Source organism: Pristiophorus japonicus, chromosome 6 (assembly GCF_044704955.1).
Source record: "Pristiophorus japonicus isolate sPriJap1 chromosome 6, sPriJap1.hap1, whole genome shotgun sequence".
Classification (NCBI taxonomy): domain Eukaryota; kingdom Metazoa; phylum Chordata; class Chondrichthyes; family Pristiophoridae; genus Pristiophorus; species Pristiophorus japonicus.
In genome coordinates this window covers 31,140,070-31,154,953 of record NC_091982.1, presented here as the reverse complement: position 1 = coordinate 31,154,953, position 14,884 = coordinate 31,140,070, and the positions used below count along the sequence as shown (strand labels likewise).

Below are 14,884 nucleotides of genomic sequence, written 5' to 3'. Positions count from 1 at the left end.
ATATCCTAGTTTCAATTCTCACGGGTTCAGTTAGATAATCACAGATGGCTAGTAGTTGGGTTGTTACAATTGGCCAAGGTGGCTTGGACTGAGAGTTGGGGGTTTAGAGGGGGAAAATCATCTACAGTTCCTACTCCTGTTCATTATCCGATGACTAGTGTTGGAAATCGCAAACCACTGATCCCTCTTGGAAAGTGTGTGTGTAAATGTTGGGTTAGAATCGGATTGGGCTTGATTGTTGTGCCCTCCAAAATCAATTAATACTTACTGTTCAGGTTCACACATGAAACATTTCTACTTGGGTAAGGTACAGGAGAGGACTGTCAGCACCTGTGAAACCATACCTCAGCTAGAGTCCATACCTTTAGTAGATCAGGGTGAAAAACTGATAATAAAGACTATAAAAGATACTTTATTTTTGTCACTTTCATCTTTGATATTGACGGACAGCATGTCAGGGATGAGGAAATTTCACAAGTATAAAATCACATGCAAAATGATATGAACCCAATGTGCGCGTTCTGTTGCAAGGATATACAATTTGCGATTTAATAAAATATATAGGTATAAAGTAGCTTACATATGTTAAGGTGATAAAATACATACCTGGTCTTATGTTTTTAGTAAGCTTTTATATAAACATCTGACCAGTTTGCCAGACATGTGACTTGTGAACTTTTTCAAAGTGGGTGATTTTGTTGATTTATATACAGAGTTAACATTGTCAACAATCGCATTTATACCCATTATTTTACAGGTGTCTCAGTCTATGATGCTCTTGTTGTGTTTAAAATGAATAATTTCCTAAACTTGATGAAAGGAGAACCTGGTAAATCAGAGTGCATTTACATTGCATCTTCAATATCAATGGAAAGTGAGTTCTTCTTAGGTTTGAAAAACATGTAAAAAGTGCCCGCAGGGTCCTTGGACCTTCTGGACACTTTTAAAATCTATTTGCAGTTACTTCAAATGTTTAGAGAATGCAGATACTGCCACCTGCACTGTTTAAACAATTAAATGTAATTGCTTGGAGGGGAGGAGAGCTGTTAAGTATGCCTGTAACCACAAATGCACTAAATTCTCTGCTGGCCAGTAGAAATGGGAGCTCCAGCCAGGTTGTGTAAATAGATGCTTGGAACAGCCGCTGCAGCCCAGTCTGAGTGTAAATGCAACATAGAATATTTAGGCGATTTACTTGCTGTGAAAGCAATAGAAGTTAACACTTCTCCAAATTATAATTCTGTTTTTATTTCCTTTATTTGTTATCAAAAGTTGGGTTGAGTAGTTTTGTGTTATTGAGGCTTCTGAACCAAACTCAAGGTAGTCCATGAGGAAATTCTCTTTTAGCAGATATGCTCATCAATTCTTTCGCACTGCAGTATTTTATAACAATGGTGCACTCCTTCGCCCTGACCTTTGCACCCTCTGCTCTATGCAAACATAATTCAGCCCAACTCTTTGAACCTGATAACCTGGTGTGTGCAGCAACACACGGATGGGACCCCTTATCCTCACATTACAAATGCCAATGTTAGAGACCCAAACACAGGGGCACCAACTGATGGCATTTCATACCAATAGCCCAACAACCTGTATTATATATTCTAAATTTTTGAGAATTGTATTTGCATTTAAGCATATTGTTAAGTTTTAACTAATTAATTTAACCCCAACAGTTTAAAACCTACAAAATCTCCAAATTGATCAAATCCTTGCAAGTTTACTCGCTGGTACTCGAATGCAAAGGCAGATGGAAATGTACCCAAAACACCCTTTTATTAATAAGTCAGATAAAGAATTGTACCTTAAGATGTCAGAAAACTAGTTTTTGCAGGTTTATACATTTCTAGATTAAAAATGAGACACAGCAATTGGGAATGGAAACTAATTTGCTGAACACATAGCCCAGACAACACGTGTATTTTGACTGAGTAACTGTATACAGTTGCATAGTTTACAGAGTATGACCCCGCATTTAATAATACAACAGGTGAAACAATGCACTCAGCTGTCCTTTCATTTTTAGAGGTACCTTTTCACCTCCTTAGTAAAATATTTGGAAAGTTTTTTAAATGTGTAATGGTTTTACTTTTACGTATGCAAACTTATAATAAAAAATGAAATTATCAACGCAATATGGCCAGGAATGTTATCAAGACTCTTTTTTAAAAAATCTTTCAAATAACTTTAATATTCAAGTCAAAATTTGATCTGTATATAAAATGTCCGCTTGTGATCACATGACTTTATAAATTGCGAATAGCTCCCTGATATCCGTAAAATCTTCCAAAAATGTAAAGCGCCTTTTTTTTTCTCAAATGGAGTGCTCTCTGTACATAATCCTGGGCATGTGGCTGGGTCATCCTCAGAAGCTCTGAAGTCCTTGCTGTTGTGCACTGGTTAGAGTGTGACAGTTACTTGGGCCATATTCCCGACAGGTGGGCCCCCAGAGATATGGCCCCCAAGCAGCATCTGCCCTGCCATCTCCACAGGACTCCCTGGACCCGGACCGTGGGGAGCCAGACAGCCATCAGACTGAGCCAACTGTTTCTTGGTCATCTTCCGTTCTTTGGCCCTTCGATTCTGGAACCAGATTTTCACCTAAGTGGAAATAGAATTAAAACTGTAAATCGTATCCCCAAAGATAGAAAATAAGAAGGGTAACTTGCAAGAAATGTTACATCAGAAAGAAATCTGTGCATTTATTTAGGCGGTTCAGCCTGTCGAGCCAGGTGCACCATTCAATTAGATCATGGCTGATCTGTATCTTAACTCCATCTACCCGCCTTAGTTCTTGAACCCTTAATACACTTGCCTAACAAAAATCTAGCAATCTCAGTTTTGAAATTTTCAATTGACCCCCAGCCTCAATAGCTGCTTGGGGGAGGGAGCTTCAGATTTCCACTACCCTGTAGCACCTTATCACATCTTAGAATGTTTCAAAGCACTTCACTCAATCACTTACTTTTTGCAGTGTAGGGACTGTTATATATAATTCTGTTGTCTACAGATCTTCAGCCTTCAAATAAAAAGCAAAAAAACTGCAAAAGCTGATGTTCTGAAATAAAATGAATGCTGGAAATACACATGGTCAGCCAGCACTCGAAAGGTGGATGCAATGGTTAGGGTGCAAGATCATTAACTTTTCTGTTCTTTTTACTGACCATTTTCTGTTTTCATTTAAGAAACATGGCCTTCATTATCATGGCCCCACCATCTGAAATTTCTTCCCAAATCACATTTCTCCCCACCTTTAAAAGTGTCCACAAAATCCATCTCTTGGACCAGTCACCTTCATCAGCTTCCCACTTCCACCCCCACCTCCTCGCCACCAACCTGTTTTTTGTAAAGCACCTTGTTTGCTCCTGTTAAAGGTGCCAATTGTTGTGTTGTTTTATCAGGTCTTTGGGTTTAAAGAGTCATATATGAGCTTGATGGTGACAGATATTGTAAATAATGAATATAGTTTTCAAGTTATCATTTAATATGCAAAAATAGCCTCACACAACTCACAGAAAGAATATATCTTAGTGATAAAGTGATGCCATTTAATACTGTATTCGTTACAAGCCTGAAACTAGCTGAATAATTTGATCAGAGGCCTGGCCTATTCAGTTTTATAATACTGAAAATATATTTTCTCTGTAATTCTTGCTGTAACATTGCAGTTCTCCCTTATTTCTTTAAAGAAACTCATGCAAAATTGGATTTTCAGAAATTAACATCTGAAAATGATGGAAATACACAGCAGGTGCCTGACAGAGAATAAGACAAGTTAAGGTTTGAGACACAATGATATGAGAGTCTGGAAGTGAGTAGGTTGAGGCTTTATTGAAAATGAGAATAATTTATTGAAAATGAGAATAATTTATTAAAAATGACAATAATTGAACAGAAAGCAATTACAATCCAGAGAGGAGGGGGAGGTGGGAGTCGGGGGAACTTGCATCTACAAAGCTCTCTCAACAACACTGCAGATTTCTGTACCCAATTTTTTTTAGTATTAACCAACCTGTCTTTCTGAGAGTCCCAGGATGGTTGCCAGTTCGGATTTCCTCTTGATAGTAATGTACCTGTTGTAGTGAAATTCCTTCTCCAGCTCAAGCCTCTGATGATCTGTATAAACTACCCTGTATTTGTCTTTTGTCCGGGTTTTACCTGAAAAGCGACAGCGAGGAAATTTAAAGCAACACAATCACCAAGCCAACACACCCGAATTTGAAAATGGGAGTGTCTCTTTTATTTGACCACCTGAATCTATCTGAACGCATGATTTAAATGTCTGCATTAATTCTCGGCCTTTCAAATGTTACATACATCAGTGCTATTCCAGTATTCCGGTGTATCATTTCTAGAGACCCTGTGCTAATTGTGTCTGTTTGCGGGTTTAATACTCGCTTTGTAGGTTTTTGACGCAAAATCATTCAATAAACGAGGGCTCCAGTAAGAGTGGATCTCGCACCTTCATGCAGTTGATCAACTAAGTAGCATCGTGACCGATGGGAAGAATTAATATCATTTCAGTCAACATTAAGATGCTCTGCATGTGAAAAATATTTTTAAACAAATATAATTTCGATTACTGCAATTCTCCCAGTTCCTAAACTGTGTTTAATTTAGACTGGTCCACTTAAGTATGTTTTGAAATACATTAACGCAGAATATTGAAAGTTTTCAAACTGTTGCGTCCCAGTACCTGTACTAATAAATGAAACCAACAAATTTACAAAACAACTCACAAACACAAACTGCCAAGTGAACTTTTAAGAGGAATCAATATCCTATACGTTTCTACTAACAGACCATTCCGATCAACAATGATAGAGTTAGAGAGGCTATTTATATTCACTGGACAATATAAAGTGATTAGAATTCATTTCTAACCACTGAATTCTTCATCTATCTCAGTCTTTACTGGTTTACAAACTTCTTGATGCAGCAATCCAGATTCCGCGTGTTGCTGTTACGTATGCCTGTATTTCGATAAATATTTACCTTCCCACCAGAACTGTGTCCCAGATAAGTAAATTCTCAAAACAAAATGTACTTAAGTGTGCAAAGTGACACTTCAAGAAGTGTCGATTTCGGCAGCACAGCCTTCTACAGCGTCTCTCCCAGCGAGAGGATCCCATCTACAATAAAACATTCCGAATTCCTAATTGCCCGGTGCTCAAACTGTGGGTTTTAAAGTAGAAACTCGCGTTACAAAAAATGCTACAGCAAGTATATCACTGGAAAAGAAAACCTACTGGGATGAAGTCACATAAATCCAAAAAGACCAGATTAGATCCGTCTGCATATACAATTAATTGTATAAGCAATCCATCTAGTTCCATGTCACAGTAATTTATAGGTTACTGTCGTGTACAGTATTTAAAATTTCAATCTAAATACTTACGGAAAATGAAAAAAAATGTGGCCCCCTCCCCTTAAAACCTTTAATTCTTGTAAATGTTTGTAGCTCGTTAATCTAATCCCAGTAATTGAACGATGGGACCAGACTGCTCGATGAAGCACACAGCCACTTGGGCAAGTTAACAACACGGCATTCATATGATAAAGCGAACACACTCCACACAAAGCGCTACAAGTCAATTTTACAAAAGGGTGGCTTTCTAGTAGCTGGATCACAGGCCAATCTGTTTGATTTACTTCACATAAACAAGTGGCGGCATCTACTTTCATCTTAAAAGCATCTTTTTTGTTTTGTTAAAAACAACATCGAAAATGTAAACTGTCTTTTTACCTGAACGTCTCCAGGCTCATAGGCCCAAAAGTAGGTAAGAAAAAGAGAGAACCAACCTTTTTGAAAGGGAAATGTTATATATGACCTGCTATTCAAGTTTTAATTTATATTGCAGCCAGTGATGCTGGCGGATGCAATAAACAGTTCCGCTTTAATTAACGCTAATATTAATCAGCTTTAAACAAGCAGTATTTTTTTCATGGACCATCTTTTGATTTACTTGTTTTTAACACAAGCAGAATATAGGAATCAATGTTTAAATATTTTATTCAATAGATCCGAACCAAATGAGCGTCAAAAGTGTGTTTGGGGGAATCAGATTAATGAAACGTGAGGCTATTGAGACAAGCTTGGCCTCCTCAAAATAACATTCAATTTAATTACTTATAGAGTATACAAACCATATTCAAACCATTTGAAATTAGTTTAGAAAAAGAAAATATTGCAGTTTATTCATATCCAATGATTTATTCTTGGATCTGCATTATGTTTTTGCATTATGCTCTTGAACGGCGTCCAACCAATGAACTATTTCTGTTTCCCTAAACTATAACGTCAAGTCCCTAACCAACAATATTTATGTTTCTATAATGAGTCAGAGTGTTGATCGTCGCCCTCATTCCAAATGGACCATCATTGCTAAATCAAGGATTTGTAAAGACAATTTAGAAAATTAATCTTTATTTTTTCTACTTGATTGTGATCGCCCCATCACACGATAATATCGCTTTTCAGATGCTGACGGACTTGCAATGCATTTCCAGCATAATCTGTGTTATTGCGATTTATTTTAGCATGTTATAATTTATTTCTTTGAATATTGGTGACATGTGAAGGACAAGTTGGTTGAACATGATGTGGTTACTAATACAAAATAAAAATACTAATGTGTTTAATTTCAGAAGTGTTCATTATAAATCAATTACGGTTAGTAAAATACATTTCCACTTCTAGCCTCATTGATCGAAATTCAGAAATAAGTTGAATTTATACTTCACTTGCGCGCGCACACACAGGTCACCGATAAAACATATTTGCATTTGAACAAGAATTGACCTGTCTTGCGGGTGTGGCAAGGGTTAAAATTCAACAGGTTACACGAAGCCTATGTAAATATGACCTCGGTTTATAACGCGGCCATCCGCACTCGCATTATTCACCTTTGTAATAAAATTCAGGGGACATTGCGAGCCAGACAATGCTACAAGGACAAGATTCATTATTTATTGTGAAAATCGTCACCCTTTCCGGTAATATAAAGCGTCCATGTTCCCAGATAATGAGGAGTTAGGAAGCGTAACAGGGCGCATATCAAAGCGACAAAAGTGTTGAAAGGGCATGCCGCCTGAATATGACAAATAACAATGTAGTGACTGAAGAAACGGGACCTCACAGCTAGTTTACAGGATGGCAAATTAGCATTACAACCGAGACCGGCGCCTGGCTCCATTCCCAGCTCCTGCAATTTGCATGGGATTCCATCACTGGAATCTGGGACTCAATTGAAACATTCTGTCTCTTAAAAATAAATAAGTTTGATTTTGTTACACCTCACTTAAAAAAAGACTTTCACTCACTAAACATGACGAAGAGATGTATTAATCTATAGAAATAAACTGGGTTGAAATGCCGAATACTGGAGTCGTGTTCACATGACACTGACAACAGGAACAAGATGCAAACTAACACGCTGTGTACGACTTAACATTGGGAGCTTGCGAAGAGTGGCCCAGGTTTGTTCACACACTGTGTAACCTCTGTGTAACCTTAACATAGGCGTTAGAGGGATTCTTCCCCGCATTGACCCGCAGTCTTCAGAAACCAAGCTGCCTGATGCTAACATCTTACAGTTCACTTCCCGGCCCTAAAACCTCTTCTCGGTCAATCTGATCATTTATATTTGACACTAGGCTTCACTGCGCTTCTAGAAATGAAATCGGAGGAGTTGTGTTGGTTTACTGGTTGATAACGATCCTCAAATACTGAAAAAAAATCGTTCAAACGTTTTGAATGCTGGAAGGCCAAAGCGCTTTAATAAATGACTTTGTTGTCGCTGGCACTTTAACCGATGGAAACGGGGATAAGACAGCTACAATATTATTGTTATTATATAAGATGACAATGGCTGTGACTGGATCCGATCATGTTCCCAGTTTTGTCTGCAGACGCGGATGGACCTGAAACCCTCAGTGGATATATCCGGGAAGACTTTGTGCTGACTGGCAATGGCTTCAAATCGGGACGTATATTTTCAAACAGTTTCAAATATGATTAATAATCCAGAAACTTCAGAACTCCTCGGCTAAAGTAGAGCTTGGAGCTAAATGTAGAATGGTTCCACTCAAGTGGCGAATATCCGAGGCTGCAACACCTGCATTTTGTTCCAATGTGGCTGAAATGAGACTAATCGATTGTGTGGAGAGTAAAAGGGTCTGGACATAAAGCTAGCCGCCGCACAGTAATGTTCAGCATTTCTCGGACATCCTTGATCCACCAGACCTTCAGAATGTTGCCAGTTCCTCAACAGTCCGGACATTATTCGAGCCATCGCGTAGCCAGCAATACTCTTGAACTGTTGAGTTTTACATCAAGTAGGATCCTTCCTTCACACGCAGAGCCTGGCTGGCCAGCATGTGGACGGTGCAGTCACGCTGTGAGGGGACACACGAAGGGTTTGGCCCGGCCTTTCATCTTACTTTAACTCATTAGGAGCCTTAGCTTTCTCATTCAGTCCATTTCAATGGAACGCCGGGCCTGTCCCGATTTAGTTCCCTGTAATAGTTCGGCAAGGTACAGGCTGATGTGGGATACAGTTCCACCAGTCCGGGTAGCTTTTTTTTTACAAGGCTCTGTAATTGCCAATTAATTTATATATTGCTAAAAATCGACGCTAATAAAAGCGGAGCTGTTTTGCCAGAAATACAATTACATAAAAATTAGATTTTCAATAAAAACCCCAACAATTTTCCCATACCGCTTATTCCCCCCTCCGTGAAAAGGAAGATTTCACCAAGTCCCAGACTTTAGAGCTCACAACCGATAAACGGGATTCTACTGCAGTAAAACAAACCAAGCGACTGAGGGTGAAAGTGTAACCGAGTGCACGGCACGCAACTCAAGAGCTCAGACCCGACCTAACAAGCTCCGCAGCCTGGTTGAGAGGCAAACAGGGTTTTCTATCCAAGTTTTCAAACAACACAGAACTTTACCCAGGTCACTAACCCACCATGGTCCTTTAATCACAGATTCCAATATTACAGAAAGCCAAGAAGGAATAATATTGTAACATCTTTCTATAAGCCCAAAATTGGCGCATACATTGATACTTGTAGATAAATATAATAATTACCAATGTCTGTACTAATCATTAGTTCGTTGTCTAACATTGCGCTGTCCTCCTTGTTGCTTCTTCGTGTGTCCCCTCACAGCGTGACTGCACCAAACACCTTCCACTCGCTGACCAACAATTGCTTTACTTGTGCCCCGAATGTACTTAACCTGTAGATTTTTGAAGTGTGGAGAGTACTTACCTGCAGCAGAGATCTGTGCTGTTTTCTTCATCCATTCATAAGGATTGCGCCTTTGACTGTTGGGCGACGTTTGCCCCACTGAGATAGTATCTAAAGGAGGAAGGATGCCTGCAGTCGAGGGGTTCATGGCGTTATAGTCAGGCGAGCTGTAAGAAACCTGCCCTGGAGAAGAGTTACTTATCTGGACGGGCACTGTATTCGATGGACCGGGCCCATAAGAACTCCAGTCCTCCCTTGGTGGACCATACGGAGAGGTCCAAGACACCGAGGTCTGGGGGTGAGTTTCCATATTAGGCACATGATATCCCGCATACTCCGAATACTGCGGCGGAGAAACGAAGTTCTGTGTGGATACATTGATGCTTGGTCGTCTAACGGGTCCTGGGTACATGCTTACTTCTTTATCCAATATATAGCCCACATACATGGCTAGGGTCAGGGTTTGCGCGCATGCTGCAGCCAGATGCGGCTGTCTCCTCGGACTGGCATTGGTCTGGCGAGGCTCATGCCCTATCGCACATGATTAACCATTGTTTACAGGACCCTGCTACTAACGGTGTACCAAAGGCGCCGCCACGTCATTGCACCGCCTGGCCATCGATTTGCATTCAAATAAGAACTGATGGCGATCTGGTAAAACCCCACCTTTCTGCTCTGTAGCACTTCCTATTGCTAGATAAATCTGTCTCAACAGTCATAATCAGTTCAAAGTTTCATTTAAAAGATTCACACGCCATTATTTTAATTATTGGGTTGAAACACTTTTAATTGGTAGATTTAAAGGCTTTAAATCTGACCTCGAAAATATTATAAAGTTAACGGTGATATAAATACAATCAAATAGGTTGCAGGTTTTAAGATGTCAAAAATGATTTAAAAAAAGATTAATTCCAGAGCCCAAGATGTACCGGGTTCGCTTTCAGCAAAGACAACTCGTGTGTGTGTGTGCCTGAGATGATTAGATGGACAATCTGTCGGCTGATTCAAGATTTGGTGAAGTTGGGCAAGAAAGGTTTTAAAGATTTTGAAGACGGGGGCCGTCTGCCGAATTTTGAATATTTTACTTGTACGTGTTGATACTTCAAAAGGGTAAAATTCTCTACCTTTCGGTAAATACAATGATTAAATTGTGCTATTTAATGTGTGGAAGCGGGCTAAAATGTAATCTCTGATGTCAGGAAGCTGCTGGAGGAAAAATTCGCTGCGCATCCTTCGATACTTACCTGGTGCATCGGGGTATGTGACGGTATAACTCCGATCTAAAACTACCTTGAAAAGCGCACATTCAAACTGGTATGAGATGGCCTCCTGGAAGTTATTAAATAATATTATTTTGCATTTGCCCTAAGCGCCCCTCTTTTTAATTTTTTTTAGCTAGGTTTCTTTAGACTTTAACGTGTTAAACCGCGGGAAAGGGATGCTGTCTGTTAAAGGCTTTCAGGTTGTTATGCAGATTCGCCGACATCTGACACAACGATTCACTGTGCAAAGAGGTGCAAAGTATTATGAGGCGGTTTCTTCACTGAAGGTGAACATTACAGTTGCAAGCCCTTCACAATTACAGTGCCACTTGTTAAACCCATTCCAGTTTAAAAGGAATGTGTATCGGATCAGGCTTTCTCTTTCCATCTGAATAACTATGCTTTTTCTATCTCAGGGACTGCGCTGTTTGTTACAAGCCACACTCCAATGGGGGAGATTCACCTAGATTTAGCGCTGACTATTTTATGAATGGAAGGCTGCAGTTATGCTCTACTACTGGTCTAAGACTAGTACGAGAAGTAGCATTTGCAGATGGCGAAACCCTTCTAATACACTTGTCTACGAATTGTACCCTGGGTGCAGGAGACAACTTACAAACATACCCAGAGCTCCGCTCTTGGCTGGTAAATCTGCATAAAATGTTTTATGAAACCCTTTTGCCTCAGTTTATAAAGTACCCAGCGGGCCCATTAGACAGAATTCTGATCACTTCGTAAACCCCGATTGACATTGGACTGGAGTCATATACTCCATATGGAACCCACTTTGCAATTATGCAAATTGTTAATATAATACTTAACCCGAGAGGAAAATATTCGACCAACGTTTTGAATCAAATGTGAACATACAGGGCAGTGGCCAGTATCTGCTTAGCGCACTTACATGTTAGCAGAGACTAACATTTCTGATTGTTTTTTGACTCTTGCAATCTGCCTTAAAGTTGGGTATTCCCATCATTTTTTTTAATTGTCGAGCTCAACACAAATAAAAATGTAAAACATTAGAAATATAAAAATTAGATCTGGAATACAGACATGCTAAGACTAGCCACCATAAATGGGATTATAGTAAATCAAGCATCATCATATCTTGGCAGTCCCTCGAAATGAGGATGACTTGCTTCCACAAAAAGGGATGAGTTCACAGGTGTTTTAATGAAGAACCTAATATTCCAGATCCCGAACTACATCGTGAAGGGTGGAAGATGCCTGTGCGTGGATTTTTTTTAATGTGTGGTGGCCGTTGCACACCAGCCACCACACGGGCTTAACAGAGCTAGGTCTTGGTCCAGTGACAAGGAATACCCAAGGCGACTGGAGACCAGCTCTGCTACACAGACCGAGCGCGTGCACATATCGCAGTGTGGGCTGGCCTGTGCTGCCCCTGGGCCCTTGTCTCTTCTGGGCCCCAGATTCACGCCTCTCCTGGGCCCCGGTCACTTCCCTCTACAAACTCTCGCCACTCCTTCGCCCCTCCTGCTGTGCCTGCCCACACTGCAATCAGCGACCTGGCTTCGTAGCCGTCGCCCTCCTGCAGCAGCACGTGCTGCTCCCTGCAGTGGTATGCCGCCGCACGCTGCTCCCTCCAATGGCCCCGGCCTGCTGATGGTCTTGCAGGCCGGGACCGCACCAATTTCCGGGCCGGGCCGCCGCACAAACGCACACACACACACACACACAGAAACACTCTCTCAGAAACACAGACACACACAGAAATGCACAGGAACACACACACACACAGAAACACATAGACACACACACAGAAACACACACACAGAAATGCACAGGAACACACACACACACAGAAACACATAGACACACACACACACACACAGAAAATCAAGCACAACACCGGGGACTAACATTGATTATTAAGGTTTTGGCCTTGTGTATAGTCTTTAGAACAGCACAAAGGTGGCCTCCTGGTGTTTGGAAGCTGGGACAGGGAGTGGCCTATAATATATATCAAGATAAACTACTGCAGGGTATTGCAAACCTTATCCTAGAGACAATGTACAACTCCATGTGATCGGACATGGGGGGCTGGGATTGCACTGTAACCTACATTATTGTGAATTGAGTAATGCCTTTGTTAAAATCATCATCATCATCATAGGCAGTCCCTTAGAATCGAGGAATACTCGCTTCCAATCATAACATGAGTTCTTAGGTGGCTGTACAGTCGAATATGAGAACCACAGTCTCTGTCACAGGTGGGGCAGATAGTCGTTGAGGGAAGGGGTGGGTGGGACTGATTTGCCGCATGCTCTTTCTGCTGCCTGCGCTTGATTCCTGCATGATCTCGGCGACGAGACTCGAGGTGCTCAGCGCCCTCCTGGATGCGCTTACTCCACTAAGTGCGGTCTTTTTCCAAGGTCTCCAGGTGTCAGTGGGGAAGTTGCACTTTATCAGGAGGCTTTGAGGGTGTCCTTGTAATGTTTCCGCTGCCCACCTTTGGCTCGTTTGCCGTAAAGGAGTTCCAAGTAGAGCGCTTGCTTTGGGAGTCTCGTGACTGGCATGCGAACTATGTGGCCTGCCCAGCGGAGCTGATCAAGTGTGGTCAGTGCTTCAATGCTGGGGATGTTGGCCTGGGTGAGGACGCTAATGTTGCTATGCCTGTCCTCCCAGGGGATTTGTAGGATCTTGCGGAGACATCATTGGTGGTATTTCTCCAGTGACTTGAGTTGTCTACTATACATGGTCCATGTTTCTGAGCCATACAGGAGGGTGGGTATCACTACAGCCCTGTAGACCATGAGCTTGATGGCAGTTTTGAGGGCCTGGTCTTCAAACACTCTTTTCCTCAGGTGGCCGAAGGCTGCACTGGTGCACTGAGGGCAGTGTTGGATCTCGTCGTCAGTGCCTGCTCTTATTGATAGGAGGCTCCCGAGATATGGGAAATGGTCCACATTGCCCAGGGCCGCATCGTGGATCTTGATGACTGGGGGACAGTGCTGTGCAGTAAGGACAGGCTGGTGGAGGACCTTTGTCTTGCTGATGTTTAGTGTGAGGCCCATGCTTTTGTACACCTCAGTAAATACGTCGACTATGTCCTGGAGTTCAGCCTCTGTATGTGCGCAGACGTAGGCGTCATCCATGTACTGTAGCTCGACGACAGAAGTTGGGGTGGTCTTGAACCCGGCTTGGAGACGGCGGAGGTTGAACAGGTTCCCACTGGTTCTGTAATTTTGTACCACTCCAGCGGAGAGCTTGCCGACTGTGAGATGGAGAATGGCAGCGAGGAAGATTGAGAAAAAAGTTGAGGCGATGACGCAGCCCTGTTTGACCCCAGTCTGGACATGGATTGGGTCTGTGGTGGATCCAGTGGTAAGGATCATGGCCCGCATGTCGTTGTGGAGCAGGCGGAGGATGGTGACAAACTTTTGGGGTTATCTGAAATGGAGGAGGACGCTCCAGAAACCCTCGCGGTTGACAGTGTCAAAGGCCTTTATAAGGTCAAAGAAGGCCATGTATAAGGGCTGGTGCTGTTCCCTGCATTTTTCCTGCAGCTGCCACGCTGCAAAAATCATGTCCGTTGTCCCCTGCACTGTTACTCTGGGAGGAGCTCCTCAGCCACAGGGAGAAGACAATTGAGGAGGACTGTAGCGACGATTTTCCCAGTGGCTGATAACAGGGAGATTCCGCTGTAGTTGCCACAGTCGGACTTGTCCCCTTTTTTAAAGATGGTCATGATCACTGCATCTCTGAGATCCCCCAGTATGCTCTCCTCCCTCCAGATGAGAGAGATGAGGTCGTGTATTCACGCCGATAGTGTCTCTCCGCCATACTTCAGTGCCTCAGCAGGGATTCCATCCACTCCCGAAGCCTTGTTGTTCTTAAGCTGTCTTATGGCTTTTTCTACCTCGTGCAGTGTTGTGGTTTTACTGAGGTGGTGACGGGTCGCATGCTGCGGGATGGAGTTGAGAGCACTTGGGTCACAGACAGAGTCTCGGTTGAGGAGATCTTCGAAGTGCTCCTTCCAGCTCCTTTGTTAAAGTACTGGACAAAGGAACGTCATATGAATGCATAGATACATTTGTGTACTTGAGGTTATGGAGATACCAATAGATCTGTTTGATTTATAAAAGGCGTTTCCATACCTGAACCTCTCTGCCTCGCTACCTCTCTTTCCTCCTTCAAGACACTCCTTAAAACCTACCTCTTTGACCAAGCTTTTAGTCACCTGCTCTAGTTTCTCCTTATGTGGCTCGGTATCAATGTTTTAGCCTGATAATATGCCTGTGAATATTTGGGATGTTTCAGTATGTTAAAGGTGCTATATAAATCAGCAGGCCGGGACCATTGGAGGGATCAGCGTGCCACGACATACCACTGCAGGGAGCAAT

General features: G+C 42.1%; 1 protein-coding gene across 1 annotated transcript; it reads right to left on the bottom strand.

Annotated features, from left to right (window-relative positions):
• Positions 1 to 2,400: 2,400 nt before the first annotated feature.
• Positions 2,401 to 9,703, bottom strand: cdx4 (caudal type homeobox 4). Its single transcript, XM_070882008.1, has 3 exons — positions 9,277 to 9,703; positions 4,013 to 4,158; positions 2,401 to 2,601 (listed from the first exon to the last, which is right to left on the bottom strand). The coding sequence occupies exons 1-3, from the start codon at positions 9,701 to 9,703 to the stop codon at positions 2,401 to 2,403; spliced, it is 774 nt and encodes a 257-aa protein (XP_070738109.1).
• Positions 9,704 to 14,884: the final 5,181 nt, after the last annotated feature.

Excerpts from the sequence above, each read along its gene's own strand:
- cdx4 (XM_070882008.1), bottom strand. The coding sequence starts at position 9,703 with ATGTATGTGGGCTATATATTGGATAAAGAAGTAAGCATGTACCCAGGA. Across the intron at positions 4,159-9,276 it reads AGCACAGATCTCTGCTGCAG|GTAAAACCCGGACAAAAGAC; the intron begins GTAAGTACTCTC and ends GTCGCTTTTCAG. Across the intron at positions 2,602-4,012 it reads TGGGACTCTCAGAAAGACAG|GTGAAAATCTGGTTCCAGAA; the intron begins GTTGGTTAATAC and ends ATTTCCACTTAG.